The following is a 22,240-nucleotide window of genomic DNA, read 5'->3' as shown; positions in this document are numbered from 1 at the left end:
TCCAGCTGAGGCTTCTGCATTCGACTGGATGAGCCCACTCTCCGATGTTGCACTCGAGAGCTCATCAGCTTCGCGGGCTCCGAACAAGAGGTCGAACTCGCCGTGAGACGAGCCAGCGGACTCATCCGATCGGGGCAGACGAGCATGCTGGGGAATGGGAGGTCCGTGGGGGGATACCCGGCAGAGGTGGTCCCATTGGGGTCCCCAAATCGCCCCCAGTGCTAGCCACACTGGCCTCATACCCGTAGGTCTTACGAAAGCAAGCCGCGACTGCAACGTTGCCATGGTCATGTTCTCGCAGTAAGTACATGATCCATCCACGAACGCTGTCTCCGTGTGGGTCACGCCCAGACACGAAAGACAGCGATCGTGACCGTCAGAAGTTGAGAGGTAACGACCGCAACCAGGAATAACACACAAACGGAAAGGCATCTTTAAAAAGATGTGTCTTTAAAAAGACATTCCGTGTGTGCCACTCATTTAGAGAAATATATTCTTTTAGGAAAATATACTCTCTTTTTTCTGCTGAAGCGCCCAGGGGCATTCTCTGCAGTGCACCAGTGCAGAGGAGGGAGAAGCTGCTGAAATGTGCCGTCAGATCCAGCAGAGGTGAATGAACTGTCAGCTCAGTAAACATCGACCATTCGGCTCCGAAGAGAAAATCTGAATGAGTGGTTGCATACCAGCTCCTTTTATACCCGTATGTCCGGGGGAGTGGTATGCAAATACCACTCGCCAATTTTCATTGGCCTTTTATCAAAGACCAGAGGTGTCTCGGGCTCCCAAGAGTGACCCCTAGTGTCACTACATCGACACAACGTCGAGTGAGTGACAGATAGGGAACAACTGACCATAGGACCAGCAGAGGACCATAATTTGGCTATATACTTTAAAAATTATCCCTTCTGAATAAAACTACAGGTAAGAATTGAGAAAAGTAACCCCCTGATATTTAGGTGAGATTGTTGTACATTTTCAGACATTTTTGTAAATTTTACCCGCAGAGCCTTCCAGAGCCCTTCAAGTGTCAGAAGCTCCCAGTAAACACACACATGACAAGGCAAACATGAATAACCCATTATAATGATTCTAAGGTGGTTTTAAGCTATTCCTCCACCAATATGCGTAAAAACGGTTCTGGTGTTACTGGCTCATGGACAAGTGCAAAATTGCGCCACAACTGAAATTTTTTTTAGGGGAAACACTGGCTTCCCTCGTCTTGTTCCAAACCTTAATGTTTTCTTTCCCTCATGGAGCACAAAAGATATTTTCCTATTAAAATCATGGCTATGTTTAGGGTTTGTGTAATGGTTCATACTTTATGTTCAGGTTTGGGTTAGGGATTAAACTTAGGAAAAATTGTAATAACATCATTTGTTGATTTGTTTATATTTCTCAATGGGAGCACAAGTCATACATTTTTGTACAAACTAATTTGTACGTTTCTTGCTATCTCTTACTATTATCACGACTTGCATGAGATTTTTATAGTATTACCATTCTAAGTCACATAGGTTCATTACACCACTAATTCGAGTTTTTTACTGACATGTTAACACTGACATGTCATTGTTGAAACAAAATTGTGTTCACTTAAACCAACATAAGCCTATGCAAAAAAAATGCATGCTGTATATTTTGATATAAGATCTTGGGGTCAATTTAGTTGTTTACAATGTACATCTACTACAATCATTGGGATTGCATTAGTCTTATATGAGTCTTGTCCCAGACTCATTCTCTTCTGGTCTCGATCTTGACAAGGACTCGACCATCTCTGGTCTTGATCTTGTCTTGGACTCAACCTATTCTAGTCTTGGCCTGGACTTGTAATCAGATGATCTGGTGTACACTATAACACTGAACCAGACCCACCAACTTATATCTGTCAAAGCAAATAAAGGTACTTGTGTACTTGTCTGTGTTTGGATTCTGTCCTGGTTCAACAGGTGTCTTACTTGGCATAGGCTTTCTCCAGCAAAGCGCTCCAAAATTCCCAAGGTTTTGCAGAACGACAGAAGAGCAGTATTCCCACCTTGTTGACCGGTAAACGGTCATCTACCACAACATCTGTCCACTGGCCCAGTCACCAGAAACGAAAGTGAAAAATTCCAGCATACAGGTCCGGGCGCTTCAGGTTCCACTCCTGTTCAGCATGGTCTGGGATCATCTGAATAAATTATAACACAACTGTGAAGGGAAAGAGAGAACGGGAGTGAAATATTTATATTAGTTATTAGTTATTTCTATTTATTTATTTTTTTGCTGAATAAAAGCATCTGATAAATGAAAAAAATTCATGTTTGATTGGTCCAGTCTGTATCTTTAATTCACATGCAGCATAAATGAATGCAGGCCAGATGCTCATTTGAATATTTACTCATTGATATAACTTTTACAATGTTTCCATCCAAACCAAATAAATTACACTGCTCTAAAGGACATTCCCCTTGAGCAACCTGGGGATACGAGTCATGCTTAGGTGCAAAATGGTTAGAATATCTCACTTTCTATTAATGGTTCCATACCAATCAAGTGAAGGGTGCTCCTACCTGGATTTTAATACTTTCCTATTTCAGTTCTTTGTTCCACCAGAACCTTAAGCACTACTCTAAACCACCTTAGTTACTGAATGCACTCTCCATTTATTTATTTCTCTCTTAATATGTTATAACCTTTTTCCAGTGTGAGGGTTCTGTTGCCAGGCATGATGTAGCTGCCACCATCCAACAGTTACCCAAGTTGCCCTGGTGAAGATCCCGTGTGCTGATTCCATCCACAAAAAGTTGTGGGTCTTTACACAATTCCTGGGTGCAAGAGGAAATATCCTCAAACAGAATGTTTGTGTTCATGTTTATACATAGCAATTTAACAGTTATAAATGTACTGAATTATATAAACAAAAATTAGAGACTACAATAAAAAAACAACTTATAGCAACCAAAACAAGGCATTAAATAATGCTAATATGAGGATATTTTCAATTCATAATGCTACTGTTAACACACAAGTGGGAATATTTAAATAGAATGGGTATTTAATGTAGTGCAGTTCAACACAATTTAATATACCATTTACTACCATACACACTATTTGCATGTATAGGGTACAACAGTGCTAAAGGCACCCCTTAATATATATATATATATATATATATATATATATATATATATATATATATATATATATATATATATACACTGGTGGCCAAAAGTTTGGAACAATGTACAGATTTTGCTCTTATGGAAAGAAATTGGTACTTTTATTCACCAAAGTGGCATTTAAATGTTCACTTAAACTACTTCAAAGAGTTCTCATCAAAAAATCCTCCACATGCAGCAATGACAGCTTTGCAGATCCTTGGCATTCTAGGTGTCAGTTTGTCCAGATACTCAGGTGACATTTCACCCCAAGCTTCCTGTAGTATTTGCCATAGATGTGGCTGTCTTATCGGGCACTTCTCACGCACTTTAAAGTCTAGCTGATCCCACAAAAGCTTGGTGGGGTTAAGATCCATAACACTCTTTTCCAATTATCTGTTGTCCAATGTCTGTGTTTCTTTGCCTACTCTAACCTTTTGTTTTTGTTTTTCTATTTCAAAAGTGGCTTTTTCTTTGCAATCCTTCCCACAAGGCCTGCACCCCTGAGTCTTCTCTTTACTGTTACAAGAAACTGGTGTTGAGCGGGTAGAATTCAATGAAGCTGTCAGCTGAGGACATGTGAGGCATCTATTTCTCAAACTAGAGACTCTGATGTACTTATCCTCTTGTTTAGTTGTACATCTGGCCTTCCACATTTCTTTCTGTCCTTGTTAGAGCCAGTTGTCCTTTGTCTTTGAAGACTGCAGTGTACACCTTTGTATGAAATCTTCAGGTTTTTTTTTTTTTTTTTTTGGCAATTTCAAGTATTGTATAGCCTTCATTCCTCAAAACAATGATTGACTGATGAGTTTCTAGAGAAAATATTTGACCTAATATTGTCCTTAAGACATGCCAGTCTATTGCATATTGTGGCAACTCAAAAACAAACACAAAGACAATGTTAAGCTTCATTTAATGAACCAAATAGTTTTCAGCTGTGTTTGATATAATAGCAAGTGATTTTCTAGTACCAAATTAGCAATTTAGCATGATTACTCAAGGATAAGGTGTGCAGGAGATAGGTGTTAGTTGATGCGTGCGCGCTGTGGCTGCGCAGTGAGCAGATCCATGAGGAATCCTCTGTTGAAGAGTTGTGGGTGCCGAGAACAAGCACACCGCAGACTAGAAGGTAACTACACTCCCGACACGCGGGTAGAGACATGCAACCAAACAGATACATGAGACAGGACCAACTAGGCAGAGAGAGCGAGGTAAGTTACTTCACACCAAACAACAATCTAGCAAAGATACTGAGAACACGAAGGGCTTAAGTAGGGAGTGAATCAGTGGAGAAACAGGTGCTGCTAGCATGCTAATTAGTGGTATGATCAGCGTTCCCCTTGGAACAATCAGTGTTCCCATGGAAACACTGTTCGTGCATGAAGGCAGCGCCTGAGACTCATGAGGGAGAGAAAATAACAAAACATACAAAACAAACTGATGAACTCACCAGAACCGTGACAGTAGCATGTGTGTGTGTGTGTGTGTGTCTGTGTGTGTGTGTGTGTATGTGTGTGTGTGTGTGTGTGTGCATGCGTGCGTGCGTGTGTGCGTGCGTGGTCACTCAAAAAAAAATAAAACAATAAGAAATAAAAATCTGCTAACATCATTCAACTTCTGGCAACCAAAATATAAACTTACCTTTTCAACTTAAAATGACAACATGTCCAACTACTAGGTGTAGAAAAAAAGAGCCTGTTCAGTCTGGTTTGAGATCAACTGCTCTATAGTAAGTTATCAGCAATTTATTCTGCAACCATTGATGTGAGATAAACAAAAAAGATTGCTTCCAATGCCCTTTGTCTCAGTTTATGTTTGATGATTCACAACTCACACTGCTCCTTAAATTGACAAATACTAACTAATTCTAACACATAACCTATGCACTCTATTTTAATTATGCTATTATTATTATTATTTTAAATCAGCAAATCATGTGTTAACGTAGTGATATGTTGATAATCTCTCTAATTTGAAGCCATACACATGACATTCACACTCTCTAAGGACTCAAGTTACTTTAAGCTGATGCCTTGCGGCTGTCTGAGAGGCCTTTAATTAAACATATATCTTATGCTGCTGACTGTGTTTCTGTATTTAGAATCAAAAGATTCACCATGGCAGATCTTCCATTCAAAAGAGTTTCTGACCTCTAGAAAAAGGTTATTTCCATTTGTACTGATGTGATACTGTAATCACCAACAATTACTGAAAGATAGCATGAAATCATAATTTAAGTATTGTGGCTTTTAGTCTTTTAGCTTTGATTCCCTTTTAAATGCTACTCTTGAAATGTACAAAAAATAAGTGCTCCTACAAGATTACAAAATTAACTTAGATATACGCATTTTAAATTGACAGTCTTTCAAAATATTGAAGACTCATCTTGCACTCACAGGCATATCCAAATGTTGTACAATAAAATGTTCTCTATCATTGGCTTAGCCACTGGTGGGCCTGGGTGGGCCGGTGCCACACACTGGCATTCAGGCTCACCCAATCATTGTCTTATGTCCCTTTTCCACCAACAGCCAAAAGCTTGCTGTTGCTTTCAGGTTGGATTTGGCATGAAATCGCAGGCATCCATCAGAAAAAAAAGCAGTTTTATTGACAGTAAACCATAGCAGAGACATAGCAACAATACCCATTTCCATAATTTGTATCCGTCAGTTTAATCTGTCCAAAGACACAGCAGCAAATTGAGCTAGGAAAAAAAATTACCAAAAATGGTCCATTCTATGGTTAAAATGTATATACTTTTTTATATTTTTAAAAGTCTCTAGGGTAAATCCCCTGAATCCCCAAATAATATTATATATCTGTTCTCATCCACAAGGCCTCCAAATGATTTTATGTCAAATAAAGAACAAAATAAAAAATCGGAATGTACTCAAACATGAATATTGTTGATTGATATTTAATTATTCTTAAAATAGTCAATCTTTAGTAGCTAAATGTCCTATATACGCCCCTGCCTGGAAACAATTAACTAAACATTAAAAACTCAATTTAAATAAAAAGTTTACAGATATCATACGATGGATCATTTCTCTTGGCCCATCCACCCAAAAGTTTCTTCCTCCCCCTGATACCACTTTATATATATATATATATATATATATATATATATATATATATATATATATATATATATATATATATATATATATTTGGAGATTCACGTTTTACAGAAATAAATTTTTTTTTAAAAAACAGTCCATTTTCACTTTCTCTCACCTTGGGTCTCTTCCATGTCAGTCCAGGAGGAGGCGCTCTTTTGTAGAACAATGACTTTGCAGGGGGAGGAAAGTGTGGATCTTGGAACAGAGCCCCTAATCTTAAACATGCTTTCTTCAGTTTATGATAACACTGGCCTTGAAACTTGCACACTTTCTCTGGCATACTGCACAGGGGAGAAGTGGAAAGAAATGAGGAAAGAAAGGATGATGTAAGAAAAATTCAAAGCATTCCATCCGGAAAACACCTACAGTAAACCCCAAAGGCAAATAGTATTTTTAAATCCCACAATTTTAGATTTTCTGTTCATTTACTTTTAGAATAGAAGATCAGACATTATTCAGGACCTTTAGTATTTAAGTAATTAGTATTTAAGTAATGCATTTAACATGCATTAAACATTGAGTATTTAAGTATTACTTTTGTCCAAATACAGTAGTAAGGGCCAGCAGAATTTGTAAACCACAATGTTAAGTTTTTAACCTTGAGTATAGCTTCAGTTTCAGGGATGATTGGGTAACAGGGTTTATTTGCAGACAGTGTAGTTTCCCCTGGAAAAGGAGAAGGGTTGGACATGCATGCCCTGGAGAGGCTGATGTGTCAGAAGTCCCTTCGCAAGTAATAACAGCATTATAAGTTATTAGAAGTGAGGCATGTGAATCAAGTTTAGTATTTAAAAGTGGTACAATAGGTTGTGATATTTTTCATTTAAGTAAATGTGTGTGAGAGAGTATGTATGTGGGAAGAAATATGATTTGGGGGGGGGGGGTCTTTTTAGATCTTAGGGGTCTGGCACAGGGAGTGCCATAGGCCAACTGTGTGCTGAAATTTGAGCCACTCTGATTTTGTCTGTTTGTATGTTTTAGTTAGTGCTTGTGAGCGTGTGTGTGAGCGTGTGTGTGTGTGTGTGTGTGTGTGTGTGTGTGTGTGTGTGTGTGTGTGTGTGGGCGGGTTTACTAGGACTTTTTTTAGGTTACAAACTGGTAATTACAAGGGTATTATGCTATAAATGTGGTTTATGAAGACATTTCTGGTGATCCCATAATTCAAATCGCTTAAAAAAACATACTAAATTATGTTTTATTGAAAATGTAAAAATGCAGAAAGTTTTTTGTGAGGGTTAGGTTTAGGGGTAGGGTTAGGGTTAGGGGATAGAATATAGTTCATACAGTATAAAAACCATTATGTCCATGGAGAGTCCTCATAAGGATAGCTACACCAACATGTGTGTGTGTGTGTGTGTGTGTGTGTGTGTGTGTGTGTGTGTGGTCTGGATCCAAGCACAAATCGGACAGGCCAACACTAGCACTCTAAACTCTTTGAGGGAAACACACTACACAAATTAATCAGAGAATCTTTTACAAATAAACAACACAAACTTTACAGAGACAGAAAACAAAAGATTCTAAATCATTTTAGAAATGCAGACTTAAATCGTCACTTTCCTTTCAAGATCTGGAAAAAGTCATTCATGCATTTATTACATCACGCCTGGACTATTGTAATTCTCTATACCTTGGTCTTCCCCAATCTTCATTGGCACGTCTGCAGATGGTACAGTACGCAGCAGCTAGACTGTTAACGAGTGCAAAAAACATGATCATATCACTCCAATTCTAGCTTCTCTTCATTGGCTTCCGGTCTTTTTTAGAATTCAATTCAAGATTTTTCTGATTGTTTTTAAACCTCTTAATCGACAAGCCCCATCTTATATTTCTGACCTTATTTATTTGCATTGATCTCATAAGTCTCTCAGGTCTGCCAATAAAGCTCTCCTTTATGTCACACGGTCACGTCTTAAATTAAAAGGTGACAAAGCCTTTGCAGTTGCTGCTCCGCACTTATGGAATCAATAGCCACCTGACATTAAGTGTGCTCCTTCAGTCTCTATCTTTATATCTAGACTTAAGACACATTTTTACTCTTTGGACTTCCCTGGCTATTAACTTGTTGATTAGTAATTGTTATCTTTTTATTTTATTTTTTTGTGTTTTATAATTGTTTTTGTACAGCACTTTGGTCAGTGTAAGCTGAATTTAAATGTGCTTTATAAATAAAATGTACTTACTTACTTTAGAAATGCAGAGCCTTGCAAAAGTATTTAGAACCCTAAGAGCAAGTTTCTGATTTTAATCAACAATGAAATTTTGTTTTCATTGATTATGCTGTTTCCAATACAGAAAATGAAAACAATATTAATGCAGCACCTTTATGATAATTAATTCATACCCACATAATATTTTGTTGATCTTTGCAGCAATGACACCTTCAGGTATTTTGGGATAGGTACTGAGTTTCACAAACTGTTTAGGTTTGATTTTGGCCATTGCTCCATGCAGATTTGCTCCAGGTTGTTAGTCAGATGGCACTGATGTGCTGCAAAATGTCACAGATCATCAGTTGAATTGAGATAAGGGTTCTGACTGGCTTGTTGCAGAACATTCACCTTCATAATTACATTATGATGTAAATTTGTGTCTGCATTGGGGATCATTCCCCTGGCAGATTTTGCACCACTCATTCCTGCTTCTGTTTAAACAAAATGCTTCATTTTCGTCTCATTCACTATGAGAATAATTATCCCTTGACAGTGGGGTTTTATTCAGGAAATGTGGTTATTTTAATGACTCACATGTGGAGGGCAATTTTATGGCAATTACATCTTACTTATTAGGGTAATTGTTTTTTATTTTTGTCTGAAGTCTAGAACATCTACAACAGGACTGTTTTCTTCTTCTTCTTCTTCTTCTTCTTCTTCTTCTTCTTCTTCTTTTGCAATCATGTTATTTACATTTTTGATGAACATATTTTTAATAATGCCACATTCAAATTATAGATTTTTTATTTATTTTTTTAGTTTCTAATCTGAATCACAGATAACCTCATTTCAACATTATTTTTACAGTAGAAAACTGGTTGAGGTTCTGAATACTTTTGCAGTGCAATGCATACTACAATTCAACTGCTGATATAAAACAAATTCTTCTCAAAAGGAATGTATCAGTTATGTTCACATATGATGTAAATGGCTAACAAGAGTGAAGATAGTTCTGAGAAATGGTCTAGCATAATTTGTTCGCAGATGTTACTTTGTAAAAGTTTTGTGTGACTTAAGTGTACAGAAATGCAAATACTTTTTAGGGCCATTGTATAAAGGATAAATATCACAATATAAAGTATGCCGCTGATATAAAACATGACATGGTACATGGTGCAATTAACATTCTAATAAAAAATCTAAATAAAATCTAATCTACATGAGACAATTTTTTTATAATCTATGATCACTGCTGATCCCAGCATGCAATCAATCATACTATTGCATGAATAATACAAGATTTATACTAATGATTTATTTATACTAAAATTCAAACCCACGGATCCAGACAAATATATTGCAGGACTTACCTGTCTTTTTTAGTACTTTGCCTCTGTGTAATGTTATTCTTGGAGATGTATCCAGTAGTTAAGGTAGTTTCCCAAGTTTATTTGCAATTTATTTGTAAAGGAAGACAAGTATAAGACTTCCATCACACGTCATTTTGCAGTCCATGCATCTGATATAGCAGGATCAGTGCATCAGGTGTTTTCTTTCTGTTTTACCTGACTGTTTGACATCGCTGTGACAACTGGGCTTTGTGCCGGGTAAGCCAGGTGTGGGTATCCTTGAGTCTTCTGAATAGGTAGATCCTCTGGCATGTATTTGCATGTTCAAAATAATATTTAAGGAATCTTTCTGTTGTGTAATGTTGTGTATATCATGTGTTGTGTGTCCTTTTATCTGTACGTTTCTACCTGCATCTACCTGCACACGGACAGTCGTTCATTTGTGGGTGTAACTTCATCCTTCCAGCCGGTCTAGCTCAAAACACAGTGACATAACAATTAGTGATCCTGAGAAGAGTGTTTGCACACATACACACAAACACACACTATCAGTTTGCATAAATGCAACAAAAGCTTTCCTATTAAGACACACAACAACCATGAATGGTCACTTGCCCACATTTGTGCTTAAAAAACAAAACAAAAACACTTGTGCATTAGAATAAATACAAGCAACCAAAGCCAGCAAGTAAGACAAGCTGCAAAGGTTTTAAAAGAACAAGAAGTAAACGTAGTGCATGCAAGTCTTCTTAATTCTTAATTCTTGCTTAAGTTTTTCTGGTTGCTTTTGTACCATTCTGTTGACTTCACTCTCTGTCTATATTAAATATGTGTGTTTTCCGCTTAATATATATATTTTTCTCCATCTATTTCTCCCTTTCGTCAAAAGTGTTTGGTCCTACCCTCTGTCTGACCCTAAAACATTACAGGAATATGCTGAGTTCAACTCCTCTAACTCCACTTACTGCCACCTGCCCCCCGTCATCGCTGTCTTCTTGTGTCTCGCACATTAACACATGGGCTATCCCTTTTCTCCAAGTCCCTTAATTAGGCATACAGCTCTCCCTGCATTTTCTTGCACTTAATCACCCACACTTACAATTTGGCCTTCTGGTTCACTCTGGGTATTTCCAGCATCCTATACAGTAGCCTATTTTTCTCACTCCTCTTTCTGGATTTCTCATCTCTCTCATCATTCTCTCTCCTTCACTCCTCTCATACCCCCTCCTCCCCCACCCACCAGTAGGTTCATCATGCCATTTCTGTTGTCAATAAGCCCATGACACTGACACCTGAATCCCCAAGAGAGCCCAGGGCCGGGTAATGCACCCTGACACCCCTCTGAAGGCACACAAACTTTAACCAATTCACTACCGACATTTAATCCAACAAAGCCTCATATTATAATTACTCTAATAGTAGTAAAAAAACTCGAATAGTCTTCTCTTTTACAGAAAACAGACTGGCTTGAATCGAGTGCATTGAAGTACCAGCCAATTGAGTTAATTCCATCAACATGTCACTGTTATATACAGTAAATACACTTTACCTCTCCTAAACTTTACTATTCACCTGTTCAAATCACTCAAGGACACTGTAATTTTGCTGCTGGCACTGGCAATGATGATGAAGAAGTGATGAACCCAAGTGCAGTTTAATATGAATCGTGAAAACCAGAAACCCTAACTCTAAACGTGAACAAAACATAAACATGACTTGACTAGACTTGATTTGATCATGGAACAAACAACGTTACATAAACACAATACCTGACGAGAGACAATGGCAAACACGAGAGCTTAAATACACAGACATGGGTAACAAGTAAACAAGACAACTAATCACAAGATAACAAGACTAAACCAATAAAAAGATAAGACTAATAACAAAGTAATCAAACAAAGAACCAATGAAAACAAGACATATGAACAGGGGAAACACATGACAAGATCACATGAGGGAACAGGAAATCACATGACATGAACTAAACTTGAAAATAAAAGACATGAAAAAACATATCTAGACGTGACATATCCCCCCCTCCAGGGGCGGCTCCTGATGCCCCAAAACAAAGACACAGTGTTCAATAGGGTGCTGGGGGGGGGGGGGGGGGGCGGCTGTGGCGACTTGACGTGGCAGGCGTGAGCGCTGGACCGTGGAGCAGAGGCGGGCCTGGACCGTGGAGCAGAGGCGGGCCTGGGACATGGCATGGAGCAGTTTGGGATTTGGCTGTGACATGGCATGAAGCAGATTGAGGCGTGACATGGCATGGAGCAGACTCAGGCATTGCTGTGACATGGCATGGAGCAGTCTGGGGCTTGGCTGAGACATGGCATGGAGCACACTGAGGTTTGGCTGTGACGTGGCATGAAGCAGACTGAGGCGTTATTGTGACAGGCTGAGGCGCGGCTGTGACATGGCATGGAGCAGGCTGACTCTGGCACGGCTGTGACATGGCATGGAGCAGGCTGACTCTGGCTTGGCGGCCATGACGTGGAACTCTGGCTTGGCGGCCATGATGTGGAGCAAAGTCATGGAAGGTGGAGTTATGGGAGGCTCAAAGGATGAAAACTTGGCAAGCGGAGCCGTGGTAGGCTCGAGACTAAGAGTCCTGGATGACTGGAAAAAACCCTCAGTGGTCGTGAACATGAGCCGAGTCTTGGGAGCGACCTCTGTGGTTGTGGGCATAGACAGAGACTCAGGAATGACCTCTGTGGTCATGGGCATGGACTGAGACTCGGGAACTACCTCTGTGGTCATGGGTGGTGACATGGCATAGAGCAGGCTGACTCTGGCGCGGCTGTGACATGGCCTGGAGCAGGCTGACTCTGGCGCGGCTGTGACATGGCCTGGAGCAGGCCGACTCTTGCGCGGCTGTGACATGGCCTGGAGCAGGCTGACTCTGGCGCGGCTGTGACATGGCCTGGAGCTGACTCTGGCAGAGACTCGGTATGACCTCCATGGTCGTGGGCATAGACTCGTTGGCCGTGGCAGGCGTGGGCGTTGGCCATAACGTGGGATTCCGGCTCGGCATCCGCCTCCCCCACATTGAACGTAGAACCAATGATCTGTAAGGCAAGGACGATATATCGAGCGAGGCTGAGGGAACTGTGACCACCAGGCATCAGGGAGGAAATTGGCTCACTTAATCCAAACTGGAAGCAGTCTTTGAGGGCGACCTCATTAAAGTCCACCTCGCTGGCCAGAGAGCAAAAGTCCCCCACATATTCCTCCAGGGATCGATTTCCCTGAAGTAGGCGCAGGAGTCGGACCGCTGGGTTCATGGTTGGCGTTCAGGTATTCTAACAAGATAACAAGACTAAATGAACTTAAAGCAATGAAAAGACAAGACTAATAACAAAGTAATCAAACAAAGAACCAATGAAAACAAGACACATGAACAGCGGAAACACATGACAAGATCACATGAGGCAACAGGAAATCACATGACATGAACAGGAACTAAACTTGAAAATAAAAGACATGAAAAAACATGAACAAAACACATCTAGACGTGACAGACACAAAGAGCTAGGTGGAACAATAGATCACAAACACACTCTTCCTAAAACTCTTCCATTTGCTTGACAGACGAAAATACATGGGATTAAAGCTCTATAGATATCAATAGTAATGTGCAGTTACTCCACTAAGCCCTTGGCCAGAGCATCTGTATGGATTTCCCATTAAGGACGTGGACACTGACTATTTCTTGAAACAAGATTTTGTTTCCTAAAGCGCACTTTACAGTAGCCTACTCTCCATGTATTGCTAATTTGTGATGAAAGTGTTTTACAGAATTGAGTTCTGTTCAACAACCTTTTAATCATCTTTAAAGATGCATTCAGTTACTTTTTGTTTGTGTCATCACGAACCTAAGGGTGTGGATGCAGCATCATTCAAAGTCAATAATTTTCAGTTACAGATGCCATTGTAGAAATTCACTATTCAGCCATGATTAATTTAATCCAAGAGTGAAAGTGTCCAATAGCATGACAGTTGCTGAGATTAAGCGAGTAGTATTCAGCTGGTCATGTGACTCTAAAATGGCAGCACCCATGAGGGCGCAATCTGCCCCAAGTAGAATAAAACAGCTTTTATAAGGTTACTGATATGACTAGAGTCTTCATCTCATGTGAGTGCTCATGATTTTACACGTTTCAAAATTACAATTCATTTCTTTGGGAGCAAAACTTTTTTAGTGGGGAAAAGAATTACTGAATGCACCTTTAAATGTCTTTATGGTGTTGCCACAACACACCTTAGCACTACTAAATACACTCCACCTAGATCACTCAGATCATCCAGCTGCAACTTGCAACTGGTACCATACAATACAGCTGAAAAAGTGGGGAGTCAGCTTTTAGTCACTATGGTCCCAAGCTGTGCAACTCTCTCCCTGATAGCCTACCAGGAATTTACTCAATTATCACTTTTCAAAAGTATATTAAAGCACACTTATTTGCTGCACTGAAGTGCCACACTTCCTCAGGTCTTTTCACTGGTTTCTAGTTACTTAGAATTGATTTTAAAGTACTATTACTAGTTTATAAATCACTCATTGGCATATAGGAACTAAATACATTGCAGATATGCTTGTTAAATATAAACCTTACAGACCTCTTAGATCATTAGGAACAAGTCAGTTAGAAATACCAAGGGTTCACTAAAAACAAGGTGAAACAGCGTTTCATGCCTATTATGCCACCCGCAGCTTCCAGAAGAGGTCAGATGTGCTCCAACAGTAGCCACATTCAAATCCAGACTGAAAACACATCTGTTTAACTGTGCATTTACTGACGGAGCACTCTGCTGTACTTAATGACTACATTATATCATTTTGTTTCTGTATTCTTTTCCTTTTTCTTTATTCATTTTAATATATATATATATATATATATATATATATATATATATATATATATATATATATATATATATATATATATTAATTTATATTATTACTTATTATTCTTATTTCTTGTTCTATTAGTTTTAAATTATATTTTATGTATCTTGCATTTTATTTATCTTTTTTTATGTAAAGTACTTTGAATTACCACTGTTTATGAAATATGCTATATAAATAAACTTGTCTTGCCTTTCCTAGCGCATTTCCTTAAACAATCTACTGTTCTTCTCCCAATAATTGTTCTTATTAATAGGTGTTTAATGCATTTTGTTTTCTATTTATTTGAAATGTAAATTATTGTCTTATTTTATTTTTTCAATTCTATATTTATATCTGTATCTTATTTTATGTATGTGGACAACTGTAGAGCACTTTGTAAATACTTATAAAAGGTGCTATTTTAATAAATAAAGCTTCACTTATTCACTAATTGAAATGTCAGGCGAGAAAATAATAAATGGATAACTATTTCATTGCATTTATTTAATGGCTTGACACGTTTCTCTTACGTCTCACGTTGTCTTTACATTGACCAGTAAAACTTTTATGCACTTCGTTTTTTAATGTTTGCTAGGATCTTGAACCAAATGCGTTGAGCGTTGTGTCTCGATTAACTATGCCTGCCCTGCATCGATAACACGTTTTCTTTAACACTGTCGTCATGCGCATGCGCCGTTCCACTAGTCTGTACGTCTGCTCAACCAACAAAAATGTCGATGTGGAAACTCTTATTGAATCCAAGTTATTAAACAGAGGTCACAATGGACATTTTTGCTTTTTGCTTACTCTGGATGCTTAGCCTTGCCTTGGCAGACCAAGAAGAGCGTTTGCCAAATAAATGCGAGGGTAAGAAGCTGAAAGTGTACTCCTTTGTTTAATGCAATTAATTTGCGCATCATTCGCCATAATTACGAGTTATACAGGAATTATGCGTTAAATACAAATGTATTAAATGTAATTCTAAAATGTATTGTCTCTGCAAAGATCCCAAATGTGAAACCGGATCAGAATATAATGCATTAGTGCAAACTGCAAAGTTTTCCTCTTTATGTCTCTACTTGTATGTGTTACTGGTCATACAGTCAGGTCAAAACGAAACTTCGGTTAAATGTTTCTTCATTTTTAACTACTTGCTTGAGCAATAATTGCATTCTATAAATTGCAATGCATCTGCTCTTTTAATAGTTTGTAAGTTACTGACGGTGGAGTTGCAGGACGCCTTGGAAAAAACTGGTCGCTCCAAGGAGGTTCTAGAGCTCGGAGAAGTTTTGGACACTGGCAAGCGCAGACGCAAAATCAAGTACAACACCTCGTAAGTGATGACAGACAGACATACCGGTATTTTAGAGCTCCTTGGGATATAGAGGTTTCCCACGTGTTTTGGAATACCTGGAATTTTGCAATGCAGTTTTCTAGATATCTAAATGTCCTGGAAAATAATTATTTGTCCTGGAAAATATTTTATTAAATATTTAAATTAAATTAAAAATGAATATAGTTTTGTCACTGCCGGTGTTGTGTCGAACTCCGTTTCCCCGTCGGGATCTGTTTCCCCCTGCAGATCTGTATGGGGGGAACAGTATCTGACTATAACATTCTCCGCTGTCAGAATGCGTTCCCCTATGCACAAACCTAAGCCTAACCCTTCCCTACCCTACCCTACCCACCCTAACCCTACACCAGTGCTTCCCAACCTTTTTTCTGCCACGGCACACTTTTTACGACTAAAAAATTATACGGCACACCACTTTCCCACATAGGCTAACCATCATCAATATTTTTGCTTTTCAAGAACTTGTCCATGTTTTCTGTCCGTCTTAGTAGCGTGTTTACTTGTAATAGTTTGAAATTCGGATATGCCAAAAAAAATTTTTTTTTTTAAAAATCACATAGGTAAGCTACGCTGTGTGAGGTCACTGGTGGCTAGAGCGCTAAATGGGTAATGAAAAAAACAACAGATTTGCTTCTTTTCTCATTTGTAGATTTGTTATTGCAGTGCCACAACAAATTACAGGGATGCAAACTCATGAGGGGTGAAAAAGGTGAGACAATCACTGGGCCACGAACATTTTTTCTGGAGATATTTTTTTTTAAAGAATAAGCTATAAGCTCCAATTCCAGCTATTTTTGTGATTCAAGTTTATTCAAGTTTACAATTGTGCAAAATTCACTGAAAAACAAAGAGTATTTTGGTGAGGCTTGCTTCTGTTTCACAAATTTGTTAAATTTTATTAACTGATTAGTTCAGCGACCCCTTCTGGAAATGTCACTAGGTGGCGACAAATGAGCGTCTTATGTGCTATGAGTGAGTCAGTGAATCATTTTGAGTCGTTCATGACCGAAACCTACCAAGAGACTTTATAGTGTTTAAGCATTAAAAAAACAAAGCAGATCTATAGTCTTCCTTCAGTCTGAGCATTATTTTTCATCCAAAAAGACAATAATAATAGTCTAATAATAGTGAGTTTCAATAAAGTTCTTACCTTCTCCTTTATTAAAACTTGCATGACAAATCTACTGACTTCAGTATAAGAATTATAAGCACAAAGCAGATCTATGGTATCATTTTCCTACAGTAGCATATTTAAACAGCTGAGCATGGCTTTTATCAGAAAAGACCACAATAATAGACAAATAATAATAATTTTGAGTTTCAATAATGTTCTTTCGTCATTGTAAAGCGCATTTCACATGAGTTGAGTCGAGGCGCCAACGCTCCATTCAACGCCACCGTCAAGCGCCGCGTTGCCCTCCACATGACAAGAGTTGCAGAAAGCGTCACAGAGGACAATTTTATGAGTTTGCCACGTAAATAAGTGGGAGGTGTGCACAATAATCACTGAAAACATATTAGGAAGAGAGAAAAAAGCTTGCAGTTGCTTTGAAAGGACTCAGAAAGTAAAAAAAGGTTTATGTTTAGGTCTAAGCATTTTCTTGGTGAATTTAAATTAGTTCAATAACTGGGGTCTCTGATATTCGAAAACAATAAGGTAATATTTAATTAAAAGAAATTATGAAAAATTCAATGTCTCCACAAATTTGGACAGTTTTTAAATATTTCTTGTTGCTTAGTACTCTCAAAGACATTATTGGTGAAGCAAAAACATGTGTGTGTGTAAAACACTTTGGTGTAAACTGGCGTCACTTCATAGACTTCAATGTATTCTGCAGCGCTGACGGGAGTCATGTGAAAGACCCTTAATGTGTATAAATATCAGTCACTTTTGCACATTAATCATTGCTCTTCACAATCAAAAAAGTGACCGATTATGGTTTCAAAACGGCCAGTTTGGATCCCTGAAATTATTATTTTTTTTCATGCATTTATTTATTTTGTGGAATTTGAAAATTTACCATGGCACACACACAGTGGTTGGGAAACACTGACCTACACTACCCTAACTACACTAACCATAACCCCATACCCTGTCTGGGCTAGGGGGAAACAGATTTCGAAGGGGAACACAATTCGATACAACACCGCCGGCTGCACATTGTGAAACAGTGTCAACGGTTAAGTGTCATGAACAAATCCCAGCAGCATTCATTCTCTGCTCATCTCCTCTTTGCGGACGGAATCAAGGAATCTAGTCATAAAAATGACATTAGCTATAAAACTCAGAATGCCGTGGAATATGACATATTTGGACGAAAAATAATGGGCTATTTAGCGAACTGCTTACCTGGAGGTGAGAAACTATACAGAGAAAAAAAAAACACACACAGAAACGCCAAAATAAAAGCTCTATTTAAATGGACCTGTGTGTTTTTGTTTAAATATTGCACTTTTTGGGCACATTAAATGTCCTGGAAATGTCCTTGAATTGTGCCTTGAAAAGAGTGGGAATCCTGAGACATATCTTCATGTTGTTTTTACTATGAAAGTCACATAAATAAATAAAAAAATAACTTTATTATGGTTCCAGAGAGACACGACTCACTGAGGCTATGGACAACATCTGTGAAAGAATACTGCAGTACAGAGTCCATGCTGAGAGACCAGGAAGCCTTCGCTATGCTAAGGTATGAAGCTGTCTTTTCCCAAGATGTTGCATGGGCCTTAAATATTCAGAAGAATTGGGCTTGTTCTGCTACCTGAAATTGTCTGCATACAAGAAAAAAATAAACTCCAGTCTTGCACAGTAGGAAAATAGACCAATCGCTGCTGTTGATTTGATGTTTAAATTTCACAACACAATCTGATTTAAAGCAACACTGCTTTGAAATGCATGTAGATAAGTTAGACTGCTGTGTTTGTCAGGGCACAAGTCAAACAATGAGCACACTGCAGAACCTGGTGAATAAGGGAGTGAAGGTTGAACTCGGGATTCCTTACGAACTGTGGGATGAACCATCAGTGGAGGTGGCAGACATGAAGAGACAGGTAATAAACATGCTCACACACAAATGAGCAAACACAGGCCACAGAGAAAGAGCTTGTCAAGTGTTGTGTAGTTCTCAAGTGATTCATAGTGATTATCATTAAGCGATACATAGAGATTAATGTGTATGTTGTTTTAAGGGTGACAATAGCATAGTGGTTGGAAAAGAGGATCACTTATAGGGATAGTCCACCCAAAAATGAAAATTCTCTCATGATTTACTCATCCTCCAGGCATCCCAGATGTGTATGACTTTCTTTCTTCTGCAGAACACAATATGTATATCCTAGAAAGGATATACATATTGTTTTGTTTTTTAATCTTTTAATAAATATAGAGAAGAGCATGCTATGGATTAAACTGTCAGGCCTTATTCCCAAATGAACATTACTGTATAACATCTTGAAGGACACCTACATTTGCTTCAAGGTAAATTAAAGCTAAATAACTTTACATTAATTCATTTACATATTGATTCATGTTTTAGTAAAGGTGATAAATAAAGGGTTAACAGCATCATAGTGAGTGTGTTATGAGACGTTATGAGCAGTTCTGTTTGCTTACGCTAATGTTATCTGGTGTGTAATCTCCATCAAATGACGCTTTTCTCTTTTCAAGTGATTACTCGATTCTGATTCACAGTCTTTCTAAATTTCAAATGTCAGATAAATATGCTTTACAATGTCACTCTTATTCCAGCCCACGTAAGAATATTATCTATTCCGTTTATGAGAATATCTTGCCAAAAACTGCACCGTTGACTGCAATCTCCCATTCATTCCTATGGGAAGTTCTGCAGAGCTTATCAGAGTGAGCAATGGTAGCCAAAGAGGGGAGCTTAGCGAAGGTTCAATTTCTGTGCAAAACAGATTTTGCAAGAATAAGCATTACTGTTGAAAAGCTTTCCGGAGTACAACCCCGATTCCGAAAAAGTTGGGACAGTATGAAAAAAGCTAATAAAAACAAAAAGGAGTGATTTGTAAATTATATTCACCCTTTGCTATATTGAAAGCACCACAACTACACATTAATTGATGTTTTACCTTGTGTATTTCATTGTATATTTTTTAAATGTACAGTCATTCCAAATCAGATGATTGCAACATGCTCCAAAAAAGATGGTACAGTTGAGTGTTTACCACTGTGAAACATCACCATTTCTTCTAATAACACGTATTAAGCATTTGGGCACTGAAGACACAAGTTTAAGTTTAAAAGGTGCTTTCAATATAGTAAAGGGTGAATATAATTTACAAATCACTCATTGTTTTTATTAGCATTTTTTGTACTGTCCCAACTTTTTCGGAATTGGGGTTGTACTTCCCTACCTGCCGTTGATCAAACAAACAGATAGTCACGCCTCATGCCATTGTCTCTACATATTAAGCTGGAACTGGAGAAAGGATTAAAAAATTAAAAGCGTTACACATTTCAGCTTTAACTGGAATGTCATCACCATTGTTATGCAAGCCACTGAAGCCCGTGTTTCCCTTGGGGTATTGTCTCTGTGGACACCATACTGTAAGGCATTGTGAATAAGAACATAGATTTATTAAAAATAAAAATAAATTTTCTAAATAAAAAATAAAAAAAGGTATGTCTTTATGTTTGCACACACATTGTATGTGAAGAAACTGTGTTTTATATTACAGTGTGAGACCATGTTAGAAGAATATGAAGAGGTTGTAGAGAACTGGTACTTTAATCATCAAGATGAGAGACTTGAAAGATTCTTCTGTGAAACCCATGTCCTCAGAAACTCAGATCAAGGTAGTAAAGGCACTCGATGTCTTTCTGTTACTGTATGTCTTTCTCTCTGTCCCTGTCTCTGCATTTATTTATTTTTTTCATACACACATGCACTTTAACTCTTACTGACAAACATGCTCTCTCTTACACACACACCCAACCACTATTTTTCAGGCTTTTTTTCCATTAATTTCAGAGTGCCTTAAAGAGGCGTGGAAAGGTGACATGGGAATGAAAGGATCAAAGGAGGAGAATGAAGGAGAGGGAAGAAGACAGACCCATGATACAGGAGAATTGTGAAAGCATAATGAGTCATAATGGTTGAAGAGCGGGCCTCCTTTGCACAAATGTATGGAGTGATGTGTCAATGTAGTTGATAAAGATTGTTGCCTGAAACCAAGGAAACATAAAGCATATGGAAAAGTATTTTTTAAATCCCTAAGAGCACAGTAGCTTCAAAAGTCCTTAAAATCAGTCTCAAAATATTCCAAATCCGTTCTTCCTGCCTGATGAGACATGAACAGTCCTTGATGTTTTACCTCTTCACCTTGATGTTTTACCTCTTTGTCCATGCAGACATATGTTGAATTGCTCTTTTTATGCAATGTTAATACTAATGAAGAAAGACACTATCTAATGTCTCAGAGTTGTCTTCAGAACAGAAACATACGGTTTCTTAATAGACCAGGTTTGTGTTTGTACAAGTATTTATCCAGAATGCACAATAATTTGACAGCATGTGATTTGTCTTTGCTACACCTTTTTCCAGTTTGCTGAATTGAAAAGCAGATGGTCTTAAGATTTTGTATTTTTGGGGGGAACTTTAATAATGTTATTTTTGTTTCTTGATGCAATATGTATAGACAGTTTATAACAATAAAATAATTATGAATAATGAGTGTGGGTCTTCATTATTTGGGTGTGTGAACGTGAAGCCGGTAACTCGTTTATTTTTTTCTCCCCTTCAACTTTAAGTCTAGCCTCTTAATTTCCCATCATTTACATAGAAAAAAGATCTTCCCAAGTGCGCTGGCACTTATTATTGATGGGCTTGGTGTAGTTTGATATGCTATTGTCAATGAGTCTCGTTTTTGCCTACTGTGCCACAATTATATGTCTGAGGCTGTGAGTTCAAGTCTCACCTGGAGCAGAATTAGCATGGTCAAATCCTAAAATGCAGTTTTATATATATATATATATATATACCCTTTTCTCCCCAATTTAGAATGCCCAGTTACCAATACTTAGTAGGTCCCTGTGGTGGCGCAGTTTCTCACCTCAATGCGGGTGGCTCCGGGTAAATTATATTCACCCTTTGCTATATTGAAAACACCTTTTAAACTTAACAAACTTGTGGCACCATGGGTGGTAGTCAGCATCAATGCTCAATGAGCTACCCAGGCCCCACCTAAAATGCATCTTAAATCGCTGAG

The 22,240-nt window shown here is 38.2% G+C and overlaps 1 protein-coding gene and 1 pseudogene across 1 annotated transcript; one reads left to right on the top strand and one right to left on the bottom strand.

Annotated features, from left to right (window-relative positions):
• LOC127416118 (calpain-5-like) overlaps positions 1–6,986 on the bottom strand; it is a 77,975-nt pseudogene extending 70,989 nt beyond the window's left edge.
• Positions 6,987–15,352: 8,366 nt separating this feature from the next.
• Positions 15,353–21,705, top strand: LOC127448683 (protein canopy 4-like). The gene is made up of 6 exons (XM_051711411.1): positions 15,353–15,522; positions 15,862–15,988; positions 18,603–18,699; positions 18,938–19,060; positions 20,711–20,828; positions 21,004–21,705. Exons 1-6 carry the CDS (start codon positions 15,438–15,440, stop codon positions 21,105–21,107), a joined length of 654 nt encoding a protein of 217 aa, XP_051567371.1. The 5' UTR covers positions 15,353–15,437; the 3' UTR covers positions 21,108–21,705.
• The last annotated feature ends 535 nt before the right edge of the window (positions 21,706–22,240 follow it).

Source organism: Myxocyprinus asiaticus, chromosome 1 (assembly GCF_019703515.2).
Source record: "Myxocyprinus asiaticus isolate MX2 ecotype Aquarium Trade chromosome 1, UBuf_Myxa_2, whole genome shotgun sequence".
NCBI lineage: Eukaryota > Metazoa > Chordata > Actinopteri > Cypriniformes > Catostomidae > Myxocyprinus > Myxocyprinus asiaticus.
This window is presented reverse-complemented; position numbering and strand designations above follow the sequence as displayed.

Coding starts and splice junctions, on each gene's coding strand:
- LOC127448683 (XM_051711411.1), top strand. CDS start 15,438: ATGGACATTTTTGCTTTTTGCTTACTCTGGATGCTTAGCCTTGCCTTG. Junction 15,523..15,861: donor TTTGCCAAATAAATGCGAGG/GTAAGAAGCTGA, acceptor CTCTTTTAATAG/TTTGTAAGTTACTGACGGTG. Junction 20,829..21,003: donor CCTCAGAAACTCAGATCAAG/GTAGTAAAGGCA, acceptor CATTAATTTCAG/AGTGCCTTAAAGAGGCGTGG.